The 27,615-nt window shown below is 43.5% G+C and overlaps 1 protein-coding gene across 1 annotated transcript; it reads left to right on the plus strand.

Annotated features, from left to right (window-relative positions):
- Positions 1-294: 294 nt before the first annotated feature.
- On the plus strand, positions 295-21,816 carry tbc1d2 (TBC1 domain family, member 2; the record flags this gene model as incomplete). Its single annotated transcript, XM_083981177.1, has 19 exons — positions 295-389; positions 672-954; positions 1,009-1,296; positions 2,850-2,949; positions 6,543-6,663; positions 6,770-6,882; positions 7,610-7,875; positions 9,319-9,588; positions 9,676-9,786; positions 10,525-10,635; positions 10,739-10,911; positions 11,586-11,697; positions 13,437-13,561; positions 13,642-13,717; positions 16,108-16,295; positions 17,086-17,206; positions 18,040-18,225; positions 19,282-19,403; positions 21,615-21,816. The coding sequence occupies 19 exons, from the start codon at positions 295-297 to the stop codon at positions 21,814-21,816; spliced, it is 3,063 nt and encodes a 1,020-aa protein (XP_083837303.1).
- Between the last annotated feature and the right edge of the window lie 5,799 nt (positions 21,817-27,615).

A 27,615-nucleotide genomic window follows, 5' to 3' on the forward strand; every position in this document is an offset into this window, starting at 1 on the left:
AAAAGAGATCTTGGATCTCAATGGGACAAACCTGGTTAAATAAAGGTTATATAAATAATAACTAGATTATTATTTCACTGCTACTTTTAGTTGTAGTTTTATTCTTAGTGAACTATAATGACGGATGATGGAGGAGTCCTAGTTGATCTGGACCACGTTGTTGTTGGACCGGGGGGGCGTGGACGGTTTTGGTTTTGCTCCTGTGGATCTGAGGAACTTCCTGTCATTATGTCTCATTATGGTCTGTCCTCCTCCTCCTCCTCCTCCTCCTCTTCTCTGTTGTTCTGCAGCAGGATGAACGGAGGCGGAGCGGCAGGAAATCCCAGCGCTGCCTCGTCTCGCTCACTTCCTGTCCACACAGACCTGGAGACCATGCAGCAGCAGCAGCAGCCGGACCGGGGAGACCAGCAGAGACCAGAAGACCAGCAGAGACCAGCAGACCAGCAGTCGGACCGGGGAGACCAGCAGCAGAGACCAGAAGACCATCAGAGACCAGCAGACCAGCAGAGACCAGCAGCAGACCAGCAGAGACCAGCAGCAGACCAGCAGAGACCAGGAGACCAGCAGCAGAGACCAGGAGAGGAATCAGACCGGCTGGACTTCACTGAACAAACAAACCACCAGGAGCCTCCGACAGAAAACCAGACACCTGGAGACTCTCCTGATCCAAGACCTGGTCCAAGACCTGGTCCATCAGGTCCTCCTCCTCCCACAGAGCAGCAGGTCCACGCTCCTTCATCAGAACCAGAACCAGATCATCTCTGCCTGAAACATGAACAGACCCAGAGGAGGAGACCTGACCCGGGTCCTGGTCCTGGTCCTGGTCCGACGGACGGTTTAACTGTCCCCTCATCATCAGAGTCCAAAGACCAGGACCACCAGAACCACCAGGACCACCAGGACCACCACCAGAACCACCAGGACCACCAGCAGCCTCCTCAACCCCTGACCGAGGCCCCGCCCCCTCTGTCCATCCTGGCCCCGCCCCCTCCCCCCACCACCATCGAGGCGTTCTGCGACCGGCCGGCGGCCCCGTTGGCCCCGGCGACGGCCCCGTTGCCCCCGGCGACCAGACTGTGTGGTTTCCTCCGGAAGCAGGCGGGGCCCCTGAGGGCCTGGAAGCAGCGCTGGTTCACCTACGAGGAGAAGAAGAACCAGCTGTTCTACTACCGCACGCCGCAGGACGTCACGCCGCTGGGACACGTGCAGCTGAGCAGCGCCACCTTCACCTACCCGCTGAAGGCGCCCGAAGGCACCTTCCACATCCGCACGCCCGAACGCACCTTCATCCTCAAGGTGAGAGGACGAGGAGATGGAGACGAGTCAGTCTGTATACACTGCAAAAATGCTAAATCTGCAAAATTTGTCTTATTTCTAAGTCAAAGCAAATCTCATTCTACTTAAAATAAGACTCATCACATAAAAAGCAGCTTGTTTTTAGACAGACAGGCAGATTTTTCTACTTATTTCAAGTGAAAATTTGTTTGAAACAAGTGAAAATTATCCGAGAACAAGTTAATTTTTAGGTGATGAGTCTTATTTTAAGTGGAAAGAGATTAGTTTTGACTAGAAATTAGACATTTTGACAAGAAATAAGACAAATATTCTTGGAAAGATTTTGAGTTTTTGCAGTGTAGGGGAGACTGGGCCGAGTTGAGCCGCCTCCTTGTTGCTAGGAAACCATAATTTAAAAACTGAACATGTGACCAAACATTTAGGAGGAATCACATCACATCATCTCATCTCATGGAGCCTGTGAAGGTCAGAACCACATGAGTAAAGTGGTTTGACGTTTATGTCCAAACAGACATTTTTCACTCGAAAAGTGAATCCAGATTCAGATTCAGATTTTATTTTATTTTTTTAAATGGAAACAGTACATATTGGTGAACACTGTTGTGTAAATACTATGTGGGATTGTAGCCAAGTGGCTCATTCCCATCCCCGGTCCCATTGGCAGGTTGGTGTTAGACATAAAAACATGAAGATAAAAGCACAAGGGGCAGGACTAGGACAATAGAACAATGCATCATGATATAACACCTTGACATCTGACACAAACATATATGACACGAACAACATAATTGGCCAAAACAGTATAAAGGGGACCAAGAGATTACAGAACAGTTCTAATCCTGTAGATGGTTCATGAGAACAGAATTATAAAGGTGTTTTATATCAGTTGTTGTTGCATCTCTGAGCTACAACATGAGGTAATAAACCTGGATTAAAGTTCATCAATTTATCTGTGGGAGGAATAAAAAGTCAATAAGGAAGATCTGCCCCACACACTTAGACTAGACTAACAGACTGATGAGTGTATTCTGTCTGGATGTGTCAGGACTCTGCAGGTTAATGATCAACCTACAGTTAGTTTGACTGTCACAGAGAAAGACCAGGGTGCCAGGTGGAGTACACTGCAAAAACTCTAAATCTTTCCAAGAATATTTGTCTCATTTCTTGTCAAAATGTCTCAGTCAAAACTAATCTCTTTCCACTTAAAATAAGACTCATCACCTAAAAATTAACTTGTTTTTAGATCATTTTCACTTGTTTCAAACTAATTTTCACTTGAAATAAGTAGAAAAATCTGCCAGTGAAAGCAGGTTTTTTGTGCTTGTAATAAGAAAGAAAAACTTGCTCCACTATCAGATTTTTCTACTTATTTCAAGTGAAAATCTGCTTGAAAGAAGTAAAAAGTGTTTAAAAACAAGCTGCTTTTTATGTGATGAGTCTTATTTTATGTATAATTAGATTTGTTTTGACTAGAAATGAGACAAATATTCCTGAGTTTTTGCAGCGTATGGAGTAACTGTCTTCATGTAGTGACCCTCATCGTCTCTTCTCAGGCTGTGACCCAGGACCTGATGCTCTATTGGCTGCTGCAGCTGCAGGTGAGACGATGGCAGCACAGACAGACGTCCACCTGTCCAGACAACAACAACACAGGTGAGATGAGAGACACACACGGTTGGACTGGTCTACTGGACTCTGTTGGTTCTGGTTCTGACCGGTTCTGGTTCTGACCGGTTCTGGTTCTGCTTCTGGTTAGTCAGAGTCACATGAGACATGAAGCAGGGTTCTTACGGATCCTTAAAAAGTCTTAAAGGGCATTGAATTCATTAATCTAAAAACAAGGCCTTAATTGGCATTAAAATGTCCTAAATCAATTTTTCAAAGGTCTTAAAAATGTTAACACATGGTAAGTGGTATTTTATGGTTGTAATTAGTCTCAAATCTCAAAATAATTGGTAACATTCCGACATAGAGAAGTTAGTGGCGGCCGTCAACGCTAAATTTCTCACCGCCACCAGCTCCCGAGTCAGTGTTTTTTTTTTTTTTTCAGACTTTTTATGCATTTATTTTGAAAGGACAGCTGGAAAGAGACACAATCCAATGTTCATGTAGCAGTCACTTTACCTTGGATCACATAGGAAAGTGGGTAAAATGTCCCTATAACCCTATGTAATTGATGTGGTGTTTTTTTTCTTCTTTTTTCTGCATTTGTGTTTATTATGAAGTCGGTCTTAAATTTCATTTCAAGTGGCTTTAAAAAAGTCTTTAAAAGTCTTAAATTTAACTTGGCTTGAGCTGTAGGAACCCTGTGAAGACGATGATGTGGTCACGTCCTCGTCTCTTTTTAACCAATCACAGTGGATGTTGTCCTCCTCCCTCTGTCCCCATGGAGACAGAGACGGTTCTCTGGCTGTGTTCGAAACCACATACTCCATACTACATACTTCCATACTGCATACTTCCATACTCCATACTACATACTAATCGATCATACAGTATGCAGAGCGTTCACACTGCTGCGTACTATGATAACCCACAATGAATTTCGCTCCTGCCCGAGCCGAAATCAGCCGCCCTGAAGCTGATTTCACTTAAGCTCTAAACTCTGTAAATATATAACTTCAGCAACATTTGAAACATTTTCAGGTGAGAAAGTACTACTTCGTATCCCCATGGTGTTGAAAAAATGACAAAATAACACCTATTTACAATTTTAGTCGGACGAAGTCGGACTTCTCTGGCGTTAGTAAAACCAGCCGTAGTGAGCACTGTACTTCCGGTTTCTGTGTCAAAATAAAGCACCCGTTGCAATTGACCATAAAGAAAGCCGTTACAGTGACGTCAGCGCTCTTACTTTATAAACAGGAAGTGAACCTGTCCCCACTGTGGCTAGCTTGCTCACATTTGTATTGCTGCCCCTCCATTTTTCCTCTCGTCCGCTCGGCTCCTCCTTCTCCGTTCTTTTTTTTTTTTTTTTTTTCGCGGCAAGGAAGAGGCGGTCCTTGACGTCACGTTGCGTTGCATCTTGGGTAGTTTGAGTATGAGTAGTGACCTCATGATGTATACTCAACATTTCGGCCGAATCTAGTATGCATCCGGGAACTTCTCGCCTACTGCAAATCGCATACTGCGCAGTGTGAACATACTGCATACTCAAATCGTTAGTATGAGTAGTACGAGTAGTAGGAGAAGTATGCGGTTTCGAACACAGCCCATGTCTCCAGGTGTTTGACCCAGACAGGAAACAGGAAGCGATGTGTATCTACTTCCTGTTGTTTGACCAGTAACTGAACCAGTTGACACCATAGACTGTAAAGAGAATGGCTGTAGCACCGTGACGTCACCCATTGGTTTGGGGGAGTCTGTTTTGTGCCGCTACTACGGGGGTTTGAGCCGCGCCATGTTGGATTCTACTTGCCATATTTGGAGCGGTGCGGCGGTTGGCCGGCCGAGAACCCGCCCACTGGCCTCGTAGCAGCGGTCGCCGGACCTGTCACTCAACGTTTCCGCGCTCTAATTGGCCAGAATTTTAACCTAATAACAGTAAAACGGAGGAGTTAAAAAAAAATTCACCGCCCTCAGAGTGTGTGCGGGGGTAGAAACTATCGGTTGAGACCAAAAAAATAAGATAAGGGTGTAAATATGTTTTTTTAAGCTGTAAAGTCGGCTTTTTTAACATGGGGCTCGATTGGAGTTGCTCCCTTCTGACACCAGCCCCCAGAGGAAGCCCAGGGGATTGCAGTTTTTTGAACGCGGAAGTGAGCTTCACTTCTCAGACCGACAACTGCCCCCTTGGTCGACACCAGCTCCACCAGTCAGACACACTGAACCAGTTGAACCAGCGGCTTCACACCAGTTTCAGTTGAAACAAAGTAGGAGGACGTTACTCTGCTTCAGACTGAAGTCAACACAATAGAGGATAAATGTTTCTTTCTCTTTGTCTCAGTTCTTCTCAGTTGTTGGAGGTCCAAAGATCAGAGTTACTTTAGTTTATTCAGCACCAAAGATAAATTCATTTGGACAAAGACAGAATTTACAGAAAAGCTAGAAAGTAGAACAAGAAAGATCTTCAGTCTTTGTCCAAATCTCCTCCAAACATTTAATTTCTCCATCACACGACTGCAGATTATTTTCCTCCTCTTCCTCCTTCCTGCTCTGGAATAAGACACGCCCACTGATGATGTCACAGACTAGAGTGAGACACGCCCACTGATGATGTCACAGACTAGAGTGAGACACGCCCACTGATGATGTCACAGACTAGAGTGAGACACGCCCACTGATGATGTCACAGACTAGAATAGGACGAATCTCCTTGTTGTTTACAACTACTTCCTGGTAGAAAACCAGCATGAGAACAATAGTGACGGACGAGAGTTTCTCTATCTAATTTTTCATGTCACTATATCACCGTTTAGACTAATCTGATGTTTGTAAAGTTTATAAAACCAATGATTGGACAAACATTACTATTTACGTGTGCACATTTTTGTAATTAGTCATGGTTATCATAGATTAGCTGGGCTAACGGTTAGCTACCTGTTTAACTTTAATAACTCAGTGACTCAATAAACGCTCCATGAAAAAATATTTTCTCCAGCGGATATCTGAGTTACAACATGACTGAGCTAACTGGAGTAGTTTCATGTCGTGTCCCACAACGGGAGGGTTTTAACAGCTGACGTCCTGCTGTTAGCTTAGCTGCTGCTGTTAGCTTAGCTACCGTTAGCTTAGCTACCGTTAGCTGTCCCTGTCAGCTGAGCCACTGATGCTTTCTAGACACGGTGATTCCCCCAAAACTGAATAAATACAACACATAGCAACACAAAACACACACACAGAAATAGTAATGTTTCTTCAATCATTTCAGATTTGTCTAAACGGTGATAGGGCGTGAAAGATATGATATATAGCTAAACTCTCGTTCGTTACTATTGATCTCATTCAAATTACAGCTGGTTTTCTACCCGGAAGTAGAATGTAAACAACAAGGAGATTCGGTCTATAGGACACGCCCACTGATGATGTCACAGACTAGAGTGAGACACGAGACACATTCTGATTGATTGTCTTTGGCTCTGATTGGTTCTGATTGGTCCTGTTTGGTTCTGTTTGGTTCTGTTTGGTTCTGATTGGTTCTGATTGGTCCTGATTGGTCCTGTTTGGTCCTGTTTGGTTCTGTTTGGTTCTGATTGGTCCTGTTTGGTTCTGATTGGTTCTGATTGGTTCTGTGTCCTGTCCGTCAGACGACTTCCTGCCGGTGTTGAAGAGTCCTCTGGGTCTGGTGGGGGACGAGGCCGCCAACGCCCCGACGCAGCGGATGCCCCTCGCCAACATGTCGCTCAAACACCCGCTCATCGAGCTGCAGTGAGTTCAACGTCACGGTGGCGGCTGCGATGGCGTGGAGGGGGGCGGGGCTTCACCGTGTGTTTCCCATGATCCTCTCTGCTCATCAGCTGTTTCCTCTGTGCAGGAACTCGGTCCACAGTCTCAGGAAGAGGTCGTCTCAGGAGTGGAGCCAGAGTCTGTTCAGAGCAGAAGCTCCGACCTGGACTCAGCTGAGCACCGCCGACACCAGCAACACAAGTACACACTCTACACACTCTAAACACACACACTGTACACACTGTACACACACTATACACTTAGGGCAGTGGTTCTCAAACTTTTTTACACCAAGGACCCCTAAATTGACACAAATAAGACCACGGACCCCCATTGGCAAACACTAGACATATACAAGTATTTCTTTTTTAGTCAATGTACTGTGCATTCATATTAGGGCCAATGGCATGAATTTTTGGAAATATTGTAGAGAAATTTCTGGGAAAACATAGTAGCTACAATTTCTCCAAAAACTGGGGGAAAAATTCTAGAAAAAGGGGTAGGATTAAAAAAAAAAAAAAAAACAATTCTAGAAAAAGTGGTAAAAATCTTCAAAAAAAAGAAAAAATAATTAAAATTCTAGAAAAAAGTTGTAAAATTTCAAAAAAAAAAAAAGGGTTAGAAAGTTTAGAAATTAAAGAAAATAAAAACAATTCTCAAAAAAAATAAAACATAAAAAATAAAAGTGGTAAAATTTCATAAAAGATTTGGGGACCCCTTTGAACCCTCTCAAGGACCCCTGGGGGTCTGAGAACCATTGCACTAGGGTTCTCAATCTTCCCTCCAAATCAGATTAGTATTTCTAAAGCTTCTGTAAAAATTTGAATTATATTTAAAATTATATTATAAGTTTTTTTTTGTTTTTGATCTGGACTCTGTTGGTTTGGTTGATACCTGACGCTCCGTTTCCTCCCTTCCCTCCGTCCAGCTTCCTCCAGGGATTCTGCAGAACCTCCGACCCCGTCCACCCCCGTCCCGTCGGCCGAGCCAGCAGCAGCCCCGGTGGCGTTCCCGACGGAGGACAGGAAGTCCGGCTCGGCTCTGTTCGAGGGTCGGAGCAGGAGGTCAAAGAGCCGCAGCTCGTCCACGCTGCCGTCGCTCCAACGACAGACGTCCTCGTCCTCGTCCTCGGAGCGGACGTCCCGCCTACAGCAGGAGAAGCAGATGCTGATGGAGGAGGTCAAAGCCCAGAAGGTGACCTCACAAAATACCATCTTCGTTGTTACACTGCATTCTTGAAGAAGTGTGAGAGGCAAAGCTCCTCGTCAGGAACAGATACACTGCAAAAAACTCAAGATCTTTCCAAGAATATTTGTCTTATTTCTTGTCAAAATGTCTCAATTTTAGTCAAAACTAATCTCTTTCCACTTAAAATAAGACTCATCACCTAAAAATGAACTTGTTTTTAGATAATTTTCACTTGTTTCAAACTAATTTTCAATTGAAATAAGTAGAAAAATCTGCCAGTGAAAGCAAGTTTTTTGTGCTTGTAATAAGAAAGAAAAACTTGCTCCACTATCAGATTTTTCTACTTATTTAAAGTGGAAAATTTGCTTGAAAAAAGTAAAAAAGTGTCTAAAAACAAGCTACTTTTTAATGTGATGAGTCTTATTTTAAGTAGAATTAGATTTATTTTGACTAGAAATGACATTTTGACTAGAAATAAGACAAATATTCTTGGTAAGATTTTGAATTTTTGCAGTGTACGCCAGATCCATATACCATGTGTCTACATAATGTGGTAGATGAGCTTCCAGCAGGATTTGCCAGGGGTGAAATATACTCATTGAAAACCGTTAGGGAAAGATACTGAGCTCATTGTAGATTTTGATGTTATTGTGTGTGAATAAACACATAAACACATTTTATATGACATTCTATGCCAAAAACGTCTATAAAAAAGTGGTATTTTGTATCCAATATTGGCTAAAATATTACAATATGATTCAAAAAGGCTTTTTTTATTGTTGTTTTATCAATTTCCTTACAATCTGACCAAAACTGTGACCAAAACTGACCATATATGCCTGAATTGAGTATTTGAATATTCTAGCGCCTGTAGTGGTCACCAGCAAAAAAAATCAAGATGCCAACACCCCTAAAAATCCTTCTATAGCTTTCTTCTAACAAAAAAATAGGTTGTCAAACTTTACCCAGTAAAGGTAACAAAAAGACACACCAAAAAACATCCAAATACTTCCATGCGTAATGTCCGTCTCCTGGTCCGTCCGTGAATCTCGCGAGATCGCGTGAGATTTGGACGGACCAGGAGGAGGAGCTTCCGCTACAAACAAGCTTGAAATATAGACTTATTTAATTTTTTTCGGAACAAAATTCGCATTTCGGGGCTTCAATACAAGACGGAAATTACAGATGAGCAGCATGGAGGTATTTGGATGTTTTTTGGTGTGTCTTTTTGTTACGAAGACAGTTGGTATCCATTTGCAACTGTTATATGGACATGCACTGCTACGCCGAGACCCCCTGTAACTCAGAGAAGCCACGGAGGACTCTGAAACTTCTCTAAGCCCTTAGTCCACATGAGGGGGAGGAGATAATGAAAGAAATTTCAATTTTGGGTGAATTATTCTTTTAATGATGATAATGATGATGATGATGTTGTGGTGGTGCCTCCAGGAGCTGGTCTGGATCCTCCATAAGGCCTTGGAGGCGGCTCAGCTGGAGAAACGAACGTGTGCTGAGTTCCTGGCGGAGAAGGGCGAGCAGGAGCGGCTGGAGCTGCTGCGTCACCGCGAGCGCCAGGCGGCCGACCTGCGAGGCCGCCTGGACGAGGCCCAGGCCGAGGCCGAGGGCCTGAGGAGGACTCTGAGCCAGAGGGACTCGCAGCTGGCCGAGCTGCAGGAGAACATCCGCACGCTGACGGAGAAGAACGAGGCCAAGCAGGAGGTGAGGAGGAGGAGGAGCTGCAGCTGGAGGACTTGAGGGACTCGAGGTTCTGGTTCCTGTGAGACTGACTCTCTTTGTTCCCGTCAGGTGATCATCAAGCTGTCGGACCAGGTGACCGCCTGCCTGACCGAGTCCCCCGAGGACGACCCGGACCCCCAGACCCTCGGACCAGTAGAGCAGGAGGTCGAGAACCTGAAGGTAACCAGTCAAACTCTGAAAACTGCCTGAACCACAAGAGGTCAGTAGAGGTAGAGGTACACTGCAAAAACTCAAAATCTTACCAAGAATATTTGTCTTATTTCTAGTCAAAACAAATCTCATTCTACTTAAAATAAGACTCATCACATAAAAAGCAGCTTGTTTTTAGACACTTTTTACTTCTTTCAAGCAGATTTTCACTTGAAATAAGAAGAAAAATCTGATAGTGGAGCAAGTTTTTCTTTCTTATTACAAGCACAAAAAACTTGCTTTCACTGGCAGATTTTTCTACTTATTTCAAGTGAAAATTAGTTTGAAACAAGTGAAAATGATCTAAAAACAAGTTAATTTTTGGGTGATGAGTCTTATTTTAAGTGGAAAGAGATTAGTTTTGACTAGAAATGAGACATTTTGACAAGAAATAAGACAAATATTCTTGGAAAGATTTTGAGTTTTTGCAGTGAAGAGGTCTGTAGTCCAGTATTAGGGTCTACGGAGGTCTGTAGTCCAGTATCAGAGTCTACAGAGGTCTGTAGTCCAGTATCAGAGTCTACAGAGGTCTGTAGTCCAGTATCAGAGTCTACAGAGGTCTGTAGTCCAGTATCAGGGTCAGTATCAGAGTCTACAGAGGTCTGTAGTCCAGTATCAGGGTCTGTAGTTCAGTGTCAGGGTCTACGGAGGTCTGTAGTCCAGTATCAGGGTCTATAGAGGTCTGTTAAACCTTGTCCTCTCCTTCAGGACGACATCGAGGCCTACAAGACCCAGAACAAGTTCTTGAACTCTGAGATCTACCACCTGACCAGACTGTGGAGGAACAGCTCGGAGCAGGAGAAGAGTCTGATGATGAAGGTGGGTCCCCCTGGGAGGACCGGGACTCTGGTCCCTCAATGTCCTGGTGTTGTCTGTTGTTTGGAGTGTGACTCTGTGTTTCCTGGCCTCTGATTGGCTGCAGTGTGCCTACCTGGAGGCCAGTAACTGCCAGGTGGAGAGCCGTTACCTGGGCGTCCTGAGGAAGCTGCAGGAGACCAAGACCCTGGACCCGGTCCAGCGCGAGGCCGTCCAGAAGATGATCGACGACGCTCTGAAAGGACAGTTCAAGAGCATCATCAAGCTCAGCGCGGCCAGGTACAAGCACCTGAACCGCCTCAACCAGCAGCATTACATCATGGTTAAAGGGATAGTTCACCCAAAATTGATATTTCACTCATTATCTCCTCCCCCTCATGTGGACTAAGGGCTGGGAGAAGTGTCAGAGTCCTCCGTGGCTTCTCTGAGTTACAGGGGGTCTCGGCGTAGCAGTGCATGTCCATATAACGGTTGCAAATGGATACCAACTGTCTTCGTAACAAAAAGACACACCAAAAAACATCCAAATACCTCCATGCTGCTCGTATGTAATGTCCCTCTTGTATTGAAGCCCCGAAATGCGAAAATTGTCCCGAAAAAAAATAAATAAGTCTATATTTCAAGCTTGTTTTGTAGCAGAAGCTTCTCGAAGCTCCTCTTCCCAGTTCGTCAAATTTGGACGAACTGGGAAGAGGACAGACCCTGGTTCGTCCAAATTTGACGATTGGTGTGTCTTTTTGTTACGAAGACAGTTGGTATCCATTTGCAACCGTCATATGGACATGCACTGCTACGCCGAGACCCCCTGTAACTCAGAGAAGCCACGGAGGACTCTGAAACTTCTCCCAGCCCTTAGTCCACATGAGGGGGAGGAGATAATGAGTGAAATTTCAATTTTGGGTGAACTATCCCTTTAACGTATCCAGGGTAACGGTGTGTTGCTGTGTCCTCAGGGAGCACGATGAGTACGGCTTCAAGATCGTCCCCGACTACGAGGTGGAGGACATCAAGCTGCTGGCCAAGATCCAGGCTCTGGAGATCCGCTCCCACAACCTGCTGCACCAGGTCTGGGCTCTACCTGGGGGGGGGGGGGGGGGCAGTGGTGTAGTCTTATGTCTTGTAGTGGGTAAACTACTTTTTAGGTGGTAAACTGTTCATACTTGTATCACATAGACTGCTGGTTCTCTAACTTTTTTACATCAAGGACCCAAAATTGACACAAATTAGACCACGGACCTAGCCTAGAAATCTAGCTGCACCCTAGCGGCAGCAAAAATATTTGCTCCTATAGGTGGGTCTAGAAACGAGCCATAGGAACTTTTTGAGTCTCGAACACCGATTGTGTTCACCAATCACAGCGCTCTATCTGTTTAGAGAGTCGTTGGGCGGGCTTAACACGATGACGACATACATTTTAATTGGCTTGTCAGGCTAACGGCATCCTGCTCTTTGCCCTGATTGGTCGTAGCGCTCAAGCACTACCCTATTGCGTGCAGAGGCAGTTTGAAAGACAGCCTTCATCCCGCCCCCTGGATTGAGCCGACGTCTACCGGTCGTTGCCAGACTATACATTTTAATGATATAGTCTGGCTTGTCAGGCTACCACGGACCCCCATTGGACAAAATTTTGAAGCAAACACCAGAAATACACAAACTATCAATGTACGTTTAAATTAGGAGAAGAAGATAATAGAGAAATTTCTGGAAAAAAGTGGTACAATTTCTCCAAAAAAGTTGAAACATTTCTGAAAAAAGTGGTAAGATTTAAAAAAAAAAAAAATAGACAAAAGTGGTAAAATTAAATTGAGAAAAAATTGTAAAATTTCCCAAAAGAATTCTAGAAAAAGTGGTTTTGTAGAAAAAGATTTTGCAAAAATTTTTAGAAAAAATGTGGTAAAATTTATCTCTCTCAAAAAAGGGGCAAACAATAATACAAAAAGGGGTACAATTTCTTGGAAAAAAGAAGAAACTGGTAAAATTTCTCAAAAAAATTCTAGGAAAAGTGTTTCAAAGGAGGTTAAATCGAAAGCAACTGGACTTAGTTATTTGTCTAGGAAGACGTTTCACCTCTCATCCAAGAGGCTTCATCAGTTCATGTAGCATCTGACCAGGCTGGGACTGGTCCAACTATCTGGTGTGGAGACTCACTATTTAACCTCTTGTGTGGGCGTTCACAAGGGTGATGATAATGTGATGAACGCCCACACAAGAGGTTAAATAGTGAGTCTCCACACCAGATAGTTGGACCAGTCCCAGCCTGGTCAGATGCTACATGAACTGATGAAGCCTCTTGGATGAAGGTGAAACGTCTTCCTAGACAAATAACTAAGTCCAGTTGCTTTCCATTTAACCTCCTTTGAAATACTATGACCTGGGCAAATGAGAATATGCACCGGCTCTAGGAAAAGTGGTAAAAAAAAAAAAAAAAAAAAAAAAAAAAAAAGTCAAACAATAATTTAAAAAAGTGATAAAAATTCTAAGAAAAAGTGGTCAGATTTCAAGAAAAAGTTGGGGACCCCCTTGAACTTAACTTAGTTAGATAGTTTTGTTGTACTGGGTATACTGAAGTATTTATGCATTTTCATTGGGTATACTGAGTATATCTGAGTATCACATAGACTACACCACTGGGTGGGGGTCAGGGTGTGGACTGGAGCAGGCCGGTGGTTCGATTCCCGGCTCCTTCAGGCCACATGTTGGAGAAACCTCTGATGTGTGAATGAGCTGCAGCTGCAGGAAGTTCTGCTGCCTCGGTTCCTAAACCAGAGAGTAAATTCTTCCTGTTTGTCCAGGTGTCCCAGCAGGACGGCGTGGAGCGCCCCCTGCTGAGCCGCTGGGCTCAGTACCTGGCCGGCCGCTCCGAGGACGACCTGTGTCCCTCCCCCGAGCTCAAAGGACTGCTGCGGAGCGGCGTCCCCCAGGAGTACAGGTAGGAGAGAGTATAGTAGTGTGTGTAAGAGAGTATAGCAGCAAATATGAATTATTTCCTAAACAGCCTCTCATATACAGGCAGAGAGTGTGGCGCTGGATGGTCCGAGCCAGGACCAGGACCATCAGAGACCGGCACCCTCAGCACTACCAACAGGTTAGAGTCGTCTGAGACACCTGTCACTCACACCTGTCCACAGTGTCCACTAGAGCTGTCAGAACGAACTTCTCTATTCAAACAGAATTCAAATCATTTTAAAAATGAGAACATTCGAAGGTGGAAACTGACCTTCAACGCGTTCCTTCCACAACGATGCAAATTAACGTTCGGGGGAGTAAACATGTTGATAAAACAATCAATTTTGTTGTTGTTGTGCGACGTAGAGCTGCAGCTTCAAGTTTTTGTAATGTAATTTTGTAATTTATTCGGCTGTGGCGGTGGCCTACGCGTTCCCACACTCGATCCGTGGAAAGCGATGGGAACGGATCACGGTGGGTCGGCAGTGGCTCAGGAAGTAGAGCGGATCGTCCAATCATCACAGGGTTGGCGGTATGATGGTGGTGGTGGTGGGAGGGGCCGTTTGGTGCACATTGGCAGCCACGCTTCCGTCAGCCTGTGGTAGTTAACCACCACCAGGTGTGACTGTGGTAGTACTCGAGAATGGTCTTGGTCTCGAGACCGGTCTCGACTGCATTTTTACTCGGTCGAGCTGGTCTCGGGATTTTTTGTCAAGACCAGCCGAGACCACAGCTGCTGTGATCTTTTTTTTTAAACCGCAAGAACTTCCCGAATTAAAATGTAACAATACGGTATTTTATTTTGAAAGTGTTTACGCTGCCACCTACGTGTCAGAGAGGAGAAAAAGAAGAGGGAGAGAGGAGGAATAAGGCACCGGCTGCGGCAGAGATGCCGTCAAAGTCGTCAATCATTCAATTTTCAACCCACATTTATCTATGTTTTCGTTCCAGGTGACGGTAAAAGTTTGACGTCGCCCCAGGCAGCCGCCGGCGGCGAATGTCACTTTATGTTACACTCGGTGGAGCGTCTTTTCTTCCCAGTTAATTTAAGCTGTAGCTCTACCCACACACACACACACACACACACACACACACACACACACACACACACACACACACACACACACACACATAAAGATAAGCTGTCTGATTTTGGCCCGATTTCCCTCCTTCCGACCAAGGACAAAAGATCAGCCGAATATTGACGGTTTCAATCAAAAGTCATGTGTGAGAGAGAGAGAGAGAGAGAGAGAGAGAGAGAGAGAGAGAGAGAGAGAGAGAGAGAGAGAGAGAGAGAGAGAGAGAGAGAGAGAGAGAGAGAGAGAGAGAGAGAGAGAGAGAGAGAGAGAGAGAGAGAGAGAGAGAGAGAGAGCTGAGAGAGAGAGAGCTGAGAGAGAGAGAGAGAGGGGGGGGCGGAGAGGGAGAATTGAATCATTTTGGGAAAAATGACAACAAAAAAATCATGTAGGCTACAGTATTTTTTTGTTTGTTTGTTTTTTCATCAGAGAATCACCTTTCAAGTGTTGTTCCTTCATACATTGGTTGTAACAGCATCAGCATTTGAAAGCACCATGATGTAAAAAGGGTTAAGTAGCTACTTCTGCAGCCTGGGTGGCTTTACCGACAGTTTGAAATACATTTATTTTTCAATATGACAAATAGACTATAATTCTTCTGTTTGGTCTCGGTCTTGGACTTGGTCTCGCCCCTCCACGGTCTTGGTCTTGTCTTGGTCTCGGTATACTCTGGTCTCGGCCTTTCTGGGCGGCACGGTGGCACAGTGGTTAGCACTGTTGCCTCACAGCAAGAAGGTCCTGGGTTCGATTCCCCGGCCGCCCAGGTCCTTTCTGTGTGGAGTTTGCATGTTCTCCCCGTGTCTGCGTGGGTTTCCTCCGGGTGCTCCCCCCCACCACTAAAAACATGTCGGCTAGGTTAATCCTCCAGTCAGCGCCACTGACCAAAGGCACTGGCTCATGATCTGGAGTTGGTCCCTGGGCGCTGCACCGCGGCTGCCCACTGCTCCTCAGGGATGGGTTAAATGCAGAGAAAGAATTTCACTGTACTAGCTGTATATGTGACAAATAAAGTACCTTTACCTTTGTCTTGGTCTCGGGTTAGGTGGTCTTGACTACAACACTAGTATGAATGAATAAGGATTTCTGTAAAGCGCTTCGGGTATCGATAAAAAAGCGCTATATAAATGTAAACTATTATTATTAACTGCAATCCGTTGCACCACAACTTATAATATTTCCATTTACCCTCCTGAAGTTTTATATCGAGTTGGTAAAACTTAAGTGTGTTAAATGTTACATAACAGATTTGGTGTAGGTTCTATAATGAGCTAAAAAAAAATAAAACAACAAAAAAAACATTATAAATTTGAATATAATTGTAATTTTTAACATAAGAAGCTTTAGAAAGTCGAATCTGATTTGGGGGGAGACTGACAGTGCTAGTGTGTCCACTCCTGTCCACCTGTCCGCTCTGTCTCACCTGTTGTACCTGTTGTACCTGTTGTCCCTGCAGCTGTGTGAGAAGAGTCTCACGTCTCCTCACCTGGCGTCCAGGCAGATCCAGCTGGACCTGCACCGCACGCTGACGACCAATCAGCACTTCTCCTCCCCCTCTAGCCCCGCCCTCCAGCAGCTCCGCCGCATCCTATTGGCCTTCTCCTGGCACAGCCCTGCCATTGGCTACTGCCAGGGCCTGAACAGGTAACGTGTTCTCTATAGACCGAATCACCTTGTTAATTACAACTACTTCCGGGTAGAAAACCAGCACGTAATTTGAATGAGAACAATAGTAACGAACGAGAGTTTAGCTATATATCATATTTTTCACGCCCTATCACCGTTTAGACAAATCTGAAATGATTGAAGAAACATTACTATTTCTGTGTGTGTGTTTTGTGTTGCTATGTGTTGTATTTATTCAGTTTGGGGGAATCACGGTGTCTAGAAAGCATCAGTGGCTCAGCTGACAGGGACAGCTAACGGTAGCTAAGCTAACGGCGGTAGCTAAGCTAACAGCAGGACGTCAGCTGTTAAAACCCTCCCGTTGTGTAACACGACATGAAACTACTCCAGTTAGCTCAGTCATGTTGTAACTCAGATATCTGCTGGAGAAAATATTTTTTCATGGAGCGTTTATTGAGTCACTGAGTTATTAAAGTTAAACAGGTAGCTAACCGTTAGCCCAGCTAATCTATGATAACCATGACTAATTACAAAAATGTGCACACAGAAATAGTATGTTTGTCCAATCATTGGTTTTATAGACTTTACAAACATCAGATTAGTCTAAACGGTGATATAGTGACATGAAAAATTTGAGAAACTCTCGTCTGTCACTATTGTTCTCATGCTGGTTTTCTACCCGGAAGTAGTTGTAGACAACAAGGAGATTCGTCCTATAGGTGAGGCGTCTGAATCGGTCTGAATCCGTGACGACGTGATGATGATGTGGCGTGATGACGTGATGACGTGATGATGTGATGTGTCTCAGGTTGGCGGCCATTGCTCTGCTCGTCCTCCAGAGTGAAGAAGACGCCTTCTGGTGCCTGGTGGCCGTGGTGGAGGCCATCATGCCCCAGGACTACTACACCAAGGACCTGGTGGCCTCGCAGGTCAGAGACCCTGGTCAGAGCAGTGGTGTAGTCTATGTGATACTCAGGATACTCAGTCCAACAAAACTATCTAACTAAAGTAAATGTCAGTGGTTCTCAAAGTGGGAGGTTGACACGGTTCAAGGGGCTCCACAACTTTTTCTGGAAATTTTACCACCTTTTCCTACAATATTTTTGAGAAATTTTACCAGTTTCTTCTCAAATTTTCTGTTCTACTTTTTACTATTTTTTTTAAAGAAATTTTACCCCTTTTTGTATTATTGTTTGCCACCCCCCCCCCTTTTTTTGAGAAATTTTACCACATTTTTCTTTAATATTTTGAAAAATGTTACCACTTTTTCTAGAATTCTTGAGTAACTTTACCAGTTTCTTCTCAATTAAAAAAAAAACTTTTTACTATTTTACTAGATATTATTTTTTACCACTTTTTTTTTTTATAATTGTTTGACTTTTTCTAAGTCAATTTAATTTCTTTGAGGAATGTTACCAGTTTCTTCTGAAAAATTTTAAACTTTTTTTTTTTTTTTTTAGAAATGTTACCACTTTTTCTGAGAAATTTTACCAGATTTTTCTAAAAAAAAAAAAAAAGATCAATCCAAAGAGATTTAAAACTTTTTGGTTTATTTTTTGTGAAAATTTTTACCACTATTTTCTAGAAATGTTTAAACTCTTTTTTTATGGGAGAAATTTTACCACTTTTTTTTTCCAGAAATGTCTCTTTAATCTTTCAAAAATGTACGCCTAATTTAAACGTACATTGATTGTTTGTGTATTTCTTGTGTGTGTGTGTGTGTGTGTGTGTGTGTGTGTGTGTGTGTGTGTGTGTGTGGCAGGCGGACCAGCGGGTGCTGAAGGACTTCCTGTCAGAGAAACTCCCCCGACTCGCCGCTCACTTTGACGACCACTCCATCGACGTGTCCCTGATCACCTTCAACTGGTTCCTGGTGGTTTTTGTGGAGAGTTTACCCAGCGACATCCTGCTGCCGCTGTGGGACGCCTTCCTGTACGAGGGCACCAAGGTACCGACCACTACAGACCACTACAGACCACTACTGACCACTACAGACCACTATAGACCACTACAGACCACTATAGACCACTATAGACCACTATAGACCACTATAGACCACTATAGACCACTACTGACCACTATAGACCACTACTGACCACTACAGACCACTACAGACCACTATAGACCACTATAGACCACTACTGACCACTATAGACCACTATAGACCACTACTGACCACTATAGACCACTATAGACCACTACTGACCACTATAGACCACTACTGACCACTACAGACCACTATAGACCACTATAGACCACTACTGACCACTACTGACCACTATAGACCACTATAGACCACTACTGACCACTACAGACCACTACAGACCACTATAGACCACTACAGACACTGAGAAAAGACTGACAGTAGCAACAAATGCCAATCCGAATAAAACTGTGTCATGTGTCTCTCTGCACTGAAAAAATGCAAAATCTTACCAAGAATATTTGTCTTATTTCTAGTCAAAACAATCTCATTCTACTTAAAATAAGACTTGTCACATAAAAAGTAGCTTTTTACTTGTTTCAAGCAGATTTTCACTTGAAATAAGTAGAAAAATCTAATAGTGGAGAAAGTTTTTCTTTCTTATTACAAGTGTAACGGATGTGCACTCACTCCACCCATAAAAGACGTGCTAACCAACCTGCCAAGCGGTTGTCAACCTCTTGGCGAAGAGGTTAGCATCGTCGCCTCCGGTGCGGGAGGTCGTGGGATCGAACCCCACCTAGGGCAGGCTGTGAGAAACACAACGCAGAGGGCCAGATCGACATTGGCTACACAAGCACAAAAAACTTGCTTTCACTGGCAGATTTTTCTAATAATTTAAAGTGAAAATTAGTTTAACATAAGAAGTTAATTTCTAGGTGATGAGTCTTATTTTAAGTGGAAAGAGATCAGTTTTGACTAGAAATGAGACATTTTGACTAGAAATGAGACAAATATTCTTGGAAAGATGTAGAGTTTTTGCAGTGTAATTATGACGTGAGTTGTGTGTCTGTGTGACAGGTGATCTTCAGGTACGCTCTGGCTCTCTTCAAATACAAAGAGGACAACATCCTGAAGATCCAGGACAGCGTGGAGATCTACCAGTACCTGCGCTTCTTCACCAAGACCGTCACTGACGGCAGGTAGGAGCTCACCTGGTCTCACCTGGTCTCACATCAGCAGCACTCATCACTGTGTGTGAATGAATGAATGAATGAATTTGTATTTTTCCTGTCATGCCACCACTGTGTTCCATCCCATATGGGATTACAACGACACATTTAATGATGAAGACAAAGACTAGACCGTCCTTCCTGTTGGTGTTACCTGCCACACAGGTGTGACACATAAATAAACTATTTCAGATGACTTTCAGTACTCAACTATACATCGCTCTTCGTCTCATTGGCCAAGCCTTTTTATTAAATAAAGAAAATGCAAAAGATGTTTTAGCTTCTCAGCATCGTCTAACCACACAGATTTGTTATTTGGATCGACCTTACTAAACAGTTTTTGTTTTTATAGAGTCATAGGCAGTGGCGGCTGGTGCTAAGATAAATTGGGGGGGGGGGGTGTCAGATAAATAAGATACATAAGAGCATTGCTGACTTCACATCCAGCCAGCTGAGTTTGGCCTGACACAGACAGGAGAAGCGTTGTGTAACTCCGTCCACGGTCACTTTCCTGCTGCAGGATTTTTAAGTCAGGTTGCTCCGGTTCAAGCTCTTTTATCCTTTTTTGTTTTTCCTCCAGCGAACGCCTCGTGAAAGGATTATTTCGTAAAGAAACAACTGATTTTTCTTTTGATGCGGCCGCCATTGTCTCCTGTCTTGTTGTTGTGTGTCTGCTCCGTGTGCACGCGGGTGCGTCTGTAACTGTTTGAGTGACAGGCACGTCGCCGCTGCCAGGGGAGTGACTTTGATTCAGTCAATCAATCAATCAATTTGTTTATTTCGGGCATGTCAATTTAAATCATCATCATCAGCACACTTCATCTTAGTTCAAATAATACAATACACATGGCCGAAAGGGAAAGCGGGAGGAGCAAAAGTTTATCTAGTCCCGCCCCCATTAATTAAATTAATCAATCTGATTGGATGAAAAAATGACCCAAACGTGCTGATTGGCCGCCTTGAAGTAACCAATTAGAGACTAGCATGAAGTCACATGGAAGCCAAAAGTTAAGAGGCCACATACACATTCATTAGGCCGGCGCGGCGCCCCTCGCTATTGAAATGTATGAAACAACCCAGAATAAACCCAATATGGAATGGAAAGGCTTATACATTTCAGAGTGAAACCCATTGTATGAGTGAACACTGAACAGATATGGTAATTACTTTTTATTATGTTATTTATGTTTACTGTGTCCCTAGCCCTAGCGCCCCCTATTGACCGGCCGCCACTGCTCATAGAAAGGACAGTAGAACACAAAATGAATTTCATTCTCCACCTCTTGGATGTCACATAAGTTACAAACTCTGTCGTCTTCTGTTGTGCCGACATATCTGCCTGTCTCCATATGAAGACCAAGAACACCAGCTCTACACTGAGCACACAGGGATCTTTTCTTTTTAGACACATTTTTTTTTGCTATTAAGAGTTTTTTATTATGAGCATTTACAACTTAAAACAACAAACAAACAAATCCCACACACATACAGGACAGACTTGGACTAAAAAAAAAAAAAAAGAGGGGGGGTTGCAAGAGTGTCATTCAATTTTCATAAAGAAGAAAATGAAAAAGAAATAAAAAGGGAAATGCAAATCAATTCATGAGGCTGTTATAAATAATGTCCCAGTGGTCATCCAGTTTTTGGTCAAAGTCTTTTAGCAGGCATGCTGCCCTTTCCATATTCAAGAGATCCAAGAATTCTCCCAACCATGACTCTCTGGTGAAACATCCCGGTTTGCGAACTTCAAAGTTCATTAGAATAAGTCTTTTGATGGTAAGACAGCCCAGAGTCCAGAGCCGGTTTACTGTGGCTCCCCCAGTGTTGACTGGTCTCATAACCAAGTAGGCAGATTGTTGGACAAATAGGGAACTTCACCTTGAAAAGTGATGACATATATGATATAGCGTCTTCCCAGAGAGATTTAACTGCTGGACAGTCCCACAGTAGATGAAGCAGTGTGCCTCGGGAGCCACAGCTATGCCAGCATAAGTCTTGGTGTTCCTTGTTCATTTTGGATAATGTAACTGGGGTAATGTAAGCTCTGCATAAAATCTTGTACTGTACAATTCTGAATCTCACACATTTCGAAGCATACAATGCAGATCTCCAGATACCATTCCACTGAGAGGATGTTAACGTTTTAGACAAATTATACAAAACATAATTTTCTGTGTGCAGGAAGCTGAGCTACATGGCCTTCAGTGACATGAACCCGTTCCCCGGCCGGCTGCTGCGGAGCCGCAGAGCTCTGCACCTGGAGCGTCTGTGGGCGGAGCTACAGGAGCTGCAGGCGCAGCAGAGGGAGTTTGTGACGGAGCGCGCCGAGCGGAAGGACAAGGAGCTGGACACGGCGCCGAGCGAGGACGACGACGAGCTCTGACGTCGCCGCTAGAAAGTAACAAGAGTACTGTTTTTATTCAAGTACATCTGGAATCCTGCAGTTTAGAGGTTATTGATACGCCATCAATATCAATAACACATTGATCATCTCCTCTGTTACTGCTGCTACTTCACTGTGAAGCTGATACTGAGAGTACAACGGTGACTGGTAGCACTACTACTACACACTACACCTGTACACACCTGTGACTGTGACTGTGTGTTTGTTTACGTCGTCTCTAGCCAGTCTAGTCTACACACAGGGCCGTTGTATAGGGGAGAAAGGTGATGATAACTCTAGGGGCCCAGCGCCCAGTGGGGCCCATAAAAAACCCCAGTAGTCTAATCTTTGTATGACTGATTTATTCTGCGTAAGACCCTGACTAATACTCATAGTACACTGTAAAAACTCTACATCTTTACAAGAATATTTGTCTTATTTCTTGTCCAAATGTCTAATTTCTAGTCAAAACTAATCTCTTTCCACTTAAAATATCAAAATGCAAAAGAAAAAAAGGGGGAAAAAAAGCAAAAAGAAAAGATTATGATAAAGATTTTTTATTCTGTGGGTAATGGGGGCGGGACTAGATCAGCTTTTGCTTCTCCCGCTTTCCCTTTCGGCCATGTGTATTGTATTATTTGAACTAAGATAAAGTGTGCTGACGATGATTTAAATTGACAGGCCCGAAATAAACAAATTGATTTATTGATTGATAATAAGACTCATTACCTAAAAATTTACTTGTTTTTTTAGATAATTTTCACAATAAATAGAAAAATCTGCCAGTGAAAGTAAGTTTTTTGTGCTTGTAATAAGGAAGAAAAACTTGCTCCACTGTCAGATTTTTTCTACTTATTCCAAGTGAAAATCTGCTTGAAAGAAGTAAAAAGTGTCTAAAAACAAGCTGCTTTTAATATGATGAGTCTTATTTTAAGTAGAATGAGATTTGTTTTGACTAGAAATGACATTTTGACTAGAAATAAGACAAATATTCTTGCTAAGATACTTGAGTTTTTGCAGTGTAATGCTGCATTAGCATCAAAGCAAAGAAGGCTAAATAAAAAACGATAATACATACGTAGTCTAAGAAAAAAAACTGGAAAAGTTAGGGGGAGGGGCCCACTTTAGTATTCTTTAAGGGGGCCCAGAATTCATAGCAACGGCCCTGTCTACACTTGGACAAAAACTAAGTCCAGTTGACTTGATTCAGTTGCCTAGCGACGCCTTGGACCTGGACAAATGAGACTTTGCACAGACATGTTTACGTCATGGAACAGTCTGCTGGGTAACGCAGCTGTTCTCATCGTGTTGAACAGGAAGGTTGTTATTAACGCTTTATTGATCAGTTGTAACATCCACAGAGTCAGAATCTGTTGTGATCAATAATCAGTTTTTGAAAGCAGCTGTAAATGTACATGAGTCATTCCATGAAAACTGTTAAGTTTGGGTCCCCGACATTCACATTCCACCCCGTCACACACTAAAGCCTGTGACGGGGTGGAATCATTGTGATGGGTGGCACTGTTTTTCATATTGAATTAGTATAAAATATTTAAATCTCTATCACTTTCACACTTCCCTCCCCCACCATCAAATTAAACACTTTGTTCTGTGTTATCAGTATGTTCTTAAAATTTTGTCCATTCCACCCCGTCACAATATTCCACTCCGTCACACTATATTCCACCCCGTCGCAGTGTGATTTAACAAAAATAAAAAGACCAGAGTGATTTAGTGGTCAAAACAATTATACACAAGGTGTGTAATTGCAATAATGTACAGAATATATACATTTTATTGTAGATTTTGAAGTAAGACTGTAAATTTTAGCAAAGAAAATATGACCACTAGCATATTACATTTATTTATGAATGCTGTACATGAAATAAAAAGATTTAAAAAAAAAAAAACTGTAAACAAACTATTGGTGTTTTTGAACAAAAAGACAACTTCTGAAGTGAATAACTTTTTGTTTGTCTTATTTTAATCTAAAATTACTGTTCAATTTGTTAACCTTTGTCCTGTGACGGGGTGGAAAAAGAAACTCTGATTTCGGGGTTTTAATGTGCTAAAAGACCATCGGAAAAGGGTGTCTGAGCTTGAAAAATATGTTTTTTTTAAGTGTTACATGTTCTGCATGCAATGAAACAAACAAAACAAAAAACGTTAAGATCAAAAAACTCAAATTTCCAAAGCCCAAACTTAACAGCTTTCATGGAATGACCCACATGAATGAATGATAATGATCCATCAGGTCTCAGCTCGTCTCCTTAAAGACACTTAACTGGTCCAGTCCAGTTAATGATCAATGAACCACTGACACGTCAGGAAACTAAACTGATCTCAGGTCGCTTACGTGGCTTAATAGCAATTGAACGGGTATTACCCGACTTTTCCGAAAAATCATTGTTTTGGTCACTAGCTAGTAGCTAACGAGGCTAGCTAACGTTAGCTACAAGCTAACGCTTAATCTCCGCCGATCTCCCGTTTCTCCTCGTAAAACTTCACAAAGTTCAAAAGACATTAGTAGCGGTAATGTTACGTTTGCTAGATAACTTTGAAGGTATCTCTGTTTATGAACACGACCAGAGAGTAGACTGGAGAATGAATGAGCTTCAATAGCACTTCAGTACAGCCAGAATTCAGAATTGTCAGAATTTGTGTCCTTCGGCTCCTTTAAATGACCAGCGCAATCAAACTTTGACATCAGTCACGTGAAGAGCGACAGAAGCGGCTAATCATATTTTGCCACTTTGGAAGCTTTTGGTGTGAACGTACAGTTAGTGATGCTGCGCAGCGACAGAAAGCCACGTCGCTCACACTGGGATTAGCCTGTTGGGTCTACACCTTCACAAACTGAACAAGCGCTGGTGTTGCTGAGCTCTGGAGGCTTCAGAGAGCAGAAGAGGAAAGATCGGGACTTAATGTGGCCTGATGATCTCCAACCCTAGCTTTAACCTTCAGCTAGCTAACATGACTTTATAAACAGTGGATGCTAGCAACCGCTAGGCTAACTGAAAACTGACAGTGATTTAAAAAAACAAAACAAAAAAAACGCTAACTAAAACTAAGCTGCTAGCCAGCTAGCTGAACACTAGCTGCTTTTGCCTCAAAGTGCCAAATAAAAACAGGTTGAAACTTAATCAGCCTCTGATCATAAAGGTTGTGACCTTTGCACTGTTTGTTCTGCATGGACATTTTAGCTGCTTCATGTTTTTGTACTGTTGTTGTTCTGTATGTTTTATATAAACATTATAATTTAAACTTTTTCTCTTGGATTTGTTTTATCTCCTAAAGCTGTTTTCAAACCGTCGGCCATGATCTCCTTTAGCTTGTTAGCCAAAGCATCAAGGCTATCGTTAGCTTGACACCAGCATGTTAGCAGTTAGCAGCAGATGATTCATCACAACCAGTTTGTTTTGACCAATGATGTATAAAAATGTAAATTATGACATAAAAGCGAAAATGTTATCAAACCTCCTGGAGTCTGATTCTCTGAGTGATTTTCTGAATTCGGTCACTGTACATCCCTCAGGTTTACCCCAAATATTACATAATAAATAACTTTTTTTTTTCTTTCTTTTTTTTTAAGCCATAAAATGATGGATCGTGTCTTTGGATTATAAAACACAAGAAACAATCGACATCTAACCCAACCCTAACCCTGCTAAGGAGTGGTTAAAGGGGAACTAAACCCCTCAGTTTTGGATGACGTGCTCTAAGCTTGAAATTCAAAAAATGCTTTGATTATGGGCGGGACTCAGGAGCACTCTCCGATCCCCCCTCCCCCCTCCCCTGCGCCCCATTCACACCCGCGAAATCACACAAAAGAGAAAAAAAAGTAATAAACACACATCGACACTTCTGCTAGCACTAACGAGCTACTAACGAGCGACTCTAACAGCACTAGTAGCGTGGACACTACTAGGAGCCCTGACACAGTGCATCTACAGCTGATCCGCCGGCTCGTTAGCTCGTTAACGGCTCGTTAGCGCCAGCGGCGGCCGCACTAACGATTCCCGTTCAGGCAGCTGTTAGCAGCCGTTAGCTGCAGCAGAGCTGCTAGAGTGCCTAGCAACCGTTAGCGGCAGGCAGCAGCCGGTGCTGATTGGTCAGGGAGCTGGTGGCCGGTGACGAAAGCTGCCTCCAAAACGTCATCTGCCTCCATCTCAGCCTAGCTTTCACTGACGTCACGTCCCAGGGACCTGGCGGTCAAAAGCAACATTCCAAAGTGGCCCCGCAATGGACTTTCTATGGACAAACAACCGAGTAATGACTTAAATCATCTGTCAGCGGCCGAGAAAGAAAGATATAAAAACAACTTTGAAGTTTTGGGCACTTGTGACCCATATTCAACACCAGCTGCTGTATACCAGCTGTTTAAAATGACCAGTTCCCTGCCGAAGCTCGAGTTGGGCGATGTTTACATTTACCTGGTGGAGAATCCATCATCCTCCACCGCTTGCAACCAATACCTCCGGTGTTATGGCTCAACTGGTTTCTGATTAAAAGCCCCATTTTGTAGTTTTTTTTAATCTTAAAATAATGTTTCTGAACTCATTGAAGTGGTAGAAATGTACCTGTAACTTTCCTGTGTGGGAACACCGTCCTGGTACCGCAGCTCCGCTGAGCTCCACAGTCTGAGCTCCAGCCCACTGAGCCCAGGCTCCCTGCTCCTCTCACCCACAAACCAGAGCCCTTAGCTGGGCTGCACGGTGACCAGCTGCCCCCCCTTTACCCCCCGGAGCTTTGCTACGCACCGCTACCGACGGCAACGATGACGGCGGTCCGACAGCAGCGGGACCGGCGGCGGCGGCGGCGATGGTAACCCGGCGGGACCGCCCGCCACCGGACACCGGCAACAGCACCGCCCGCGGCGGCAGCGACACGGTAACGAGGGTCGGGACCGACCGCGGCGCGGCGAGGACGATGACCGGTGTTGTTTAGCGTATTTTCAGAGTGTTTTCCATTAGTTCGTAACTTTAACATGACAGGCTTTGTCATACTGTGCAGTGTTGTGCAGAGTGTCGTGTGGCGCTGATGTCTGTAGATTGCCTGAACAGGTTCACTCACAGACGCATATTGGCTGCAGTAACATGTGAACTGTGGCTTGATTTGTGAAATTGTGACAAATCTGCGGACGGAAGTGCAGCACAGCTGTTGTTCGGTACGGTAACCAGTTAAATCAGACACCAGTTGGGCCATAACACCGGTATTTTTGAAGCAGCAGGGAGCAGTGTGTGTTTTTCTGCCTTGTCCTAATCCGCGGACAGCGGGGAAGTGGATTGTTTTGACCGCCAGGGGGGCGTTCCATACGGGCCGTGACGTCACATGAAAGCTATCAATAGAAAAATTCGATTGTAATAGCCGTGTTTCATCCCATAGAGGGCAGTCACACTGCATTTTTACTACAAAATACACCAAATTGAAATATTTTGACTAAAATGTCAAAAGTTGGACCAGAATCAACTGACAACACTACCTTATACCCAAATATATTTGTTTTCAGCAGAAAAAAGTGGTTTGGGGGTTTAGTTCCTCTTTAATATACAGTACTTTGACCAAAATACACAAAATGTGAAGAAAATGTCAATTATTTATGAAATAGCAATGTTTTATCATGTCCACCAGTTTTGTTCAAACCCATAACAACATACCTGTTTAAAAAAAAATAATGGTTCAGTCCATCGTCCTCGGCTTTGACACTCAAGTCTTTAGAAGAACCAAGTGTAAAGAGAAGAAAGTGTTAGTATCTTTTCCTATTTCATAGTTTTTATTGTGAGACCTTTCAACTCCATT

The sequence above is a fragment of the Trachurus trachurus genome (assembly GCF_905171665.1).
Source record: "Trachurus trachurus genome assembly, chromosome: 10".
Classification (NCBI taxonomy): Eukaryota; Metazoa; Chordata; class Actinopteri; order Carangiformes; family Carangidae; genus Trachurus; species Trachurus trachurus.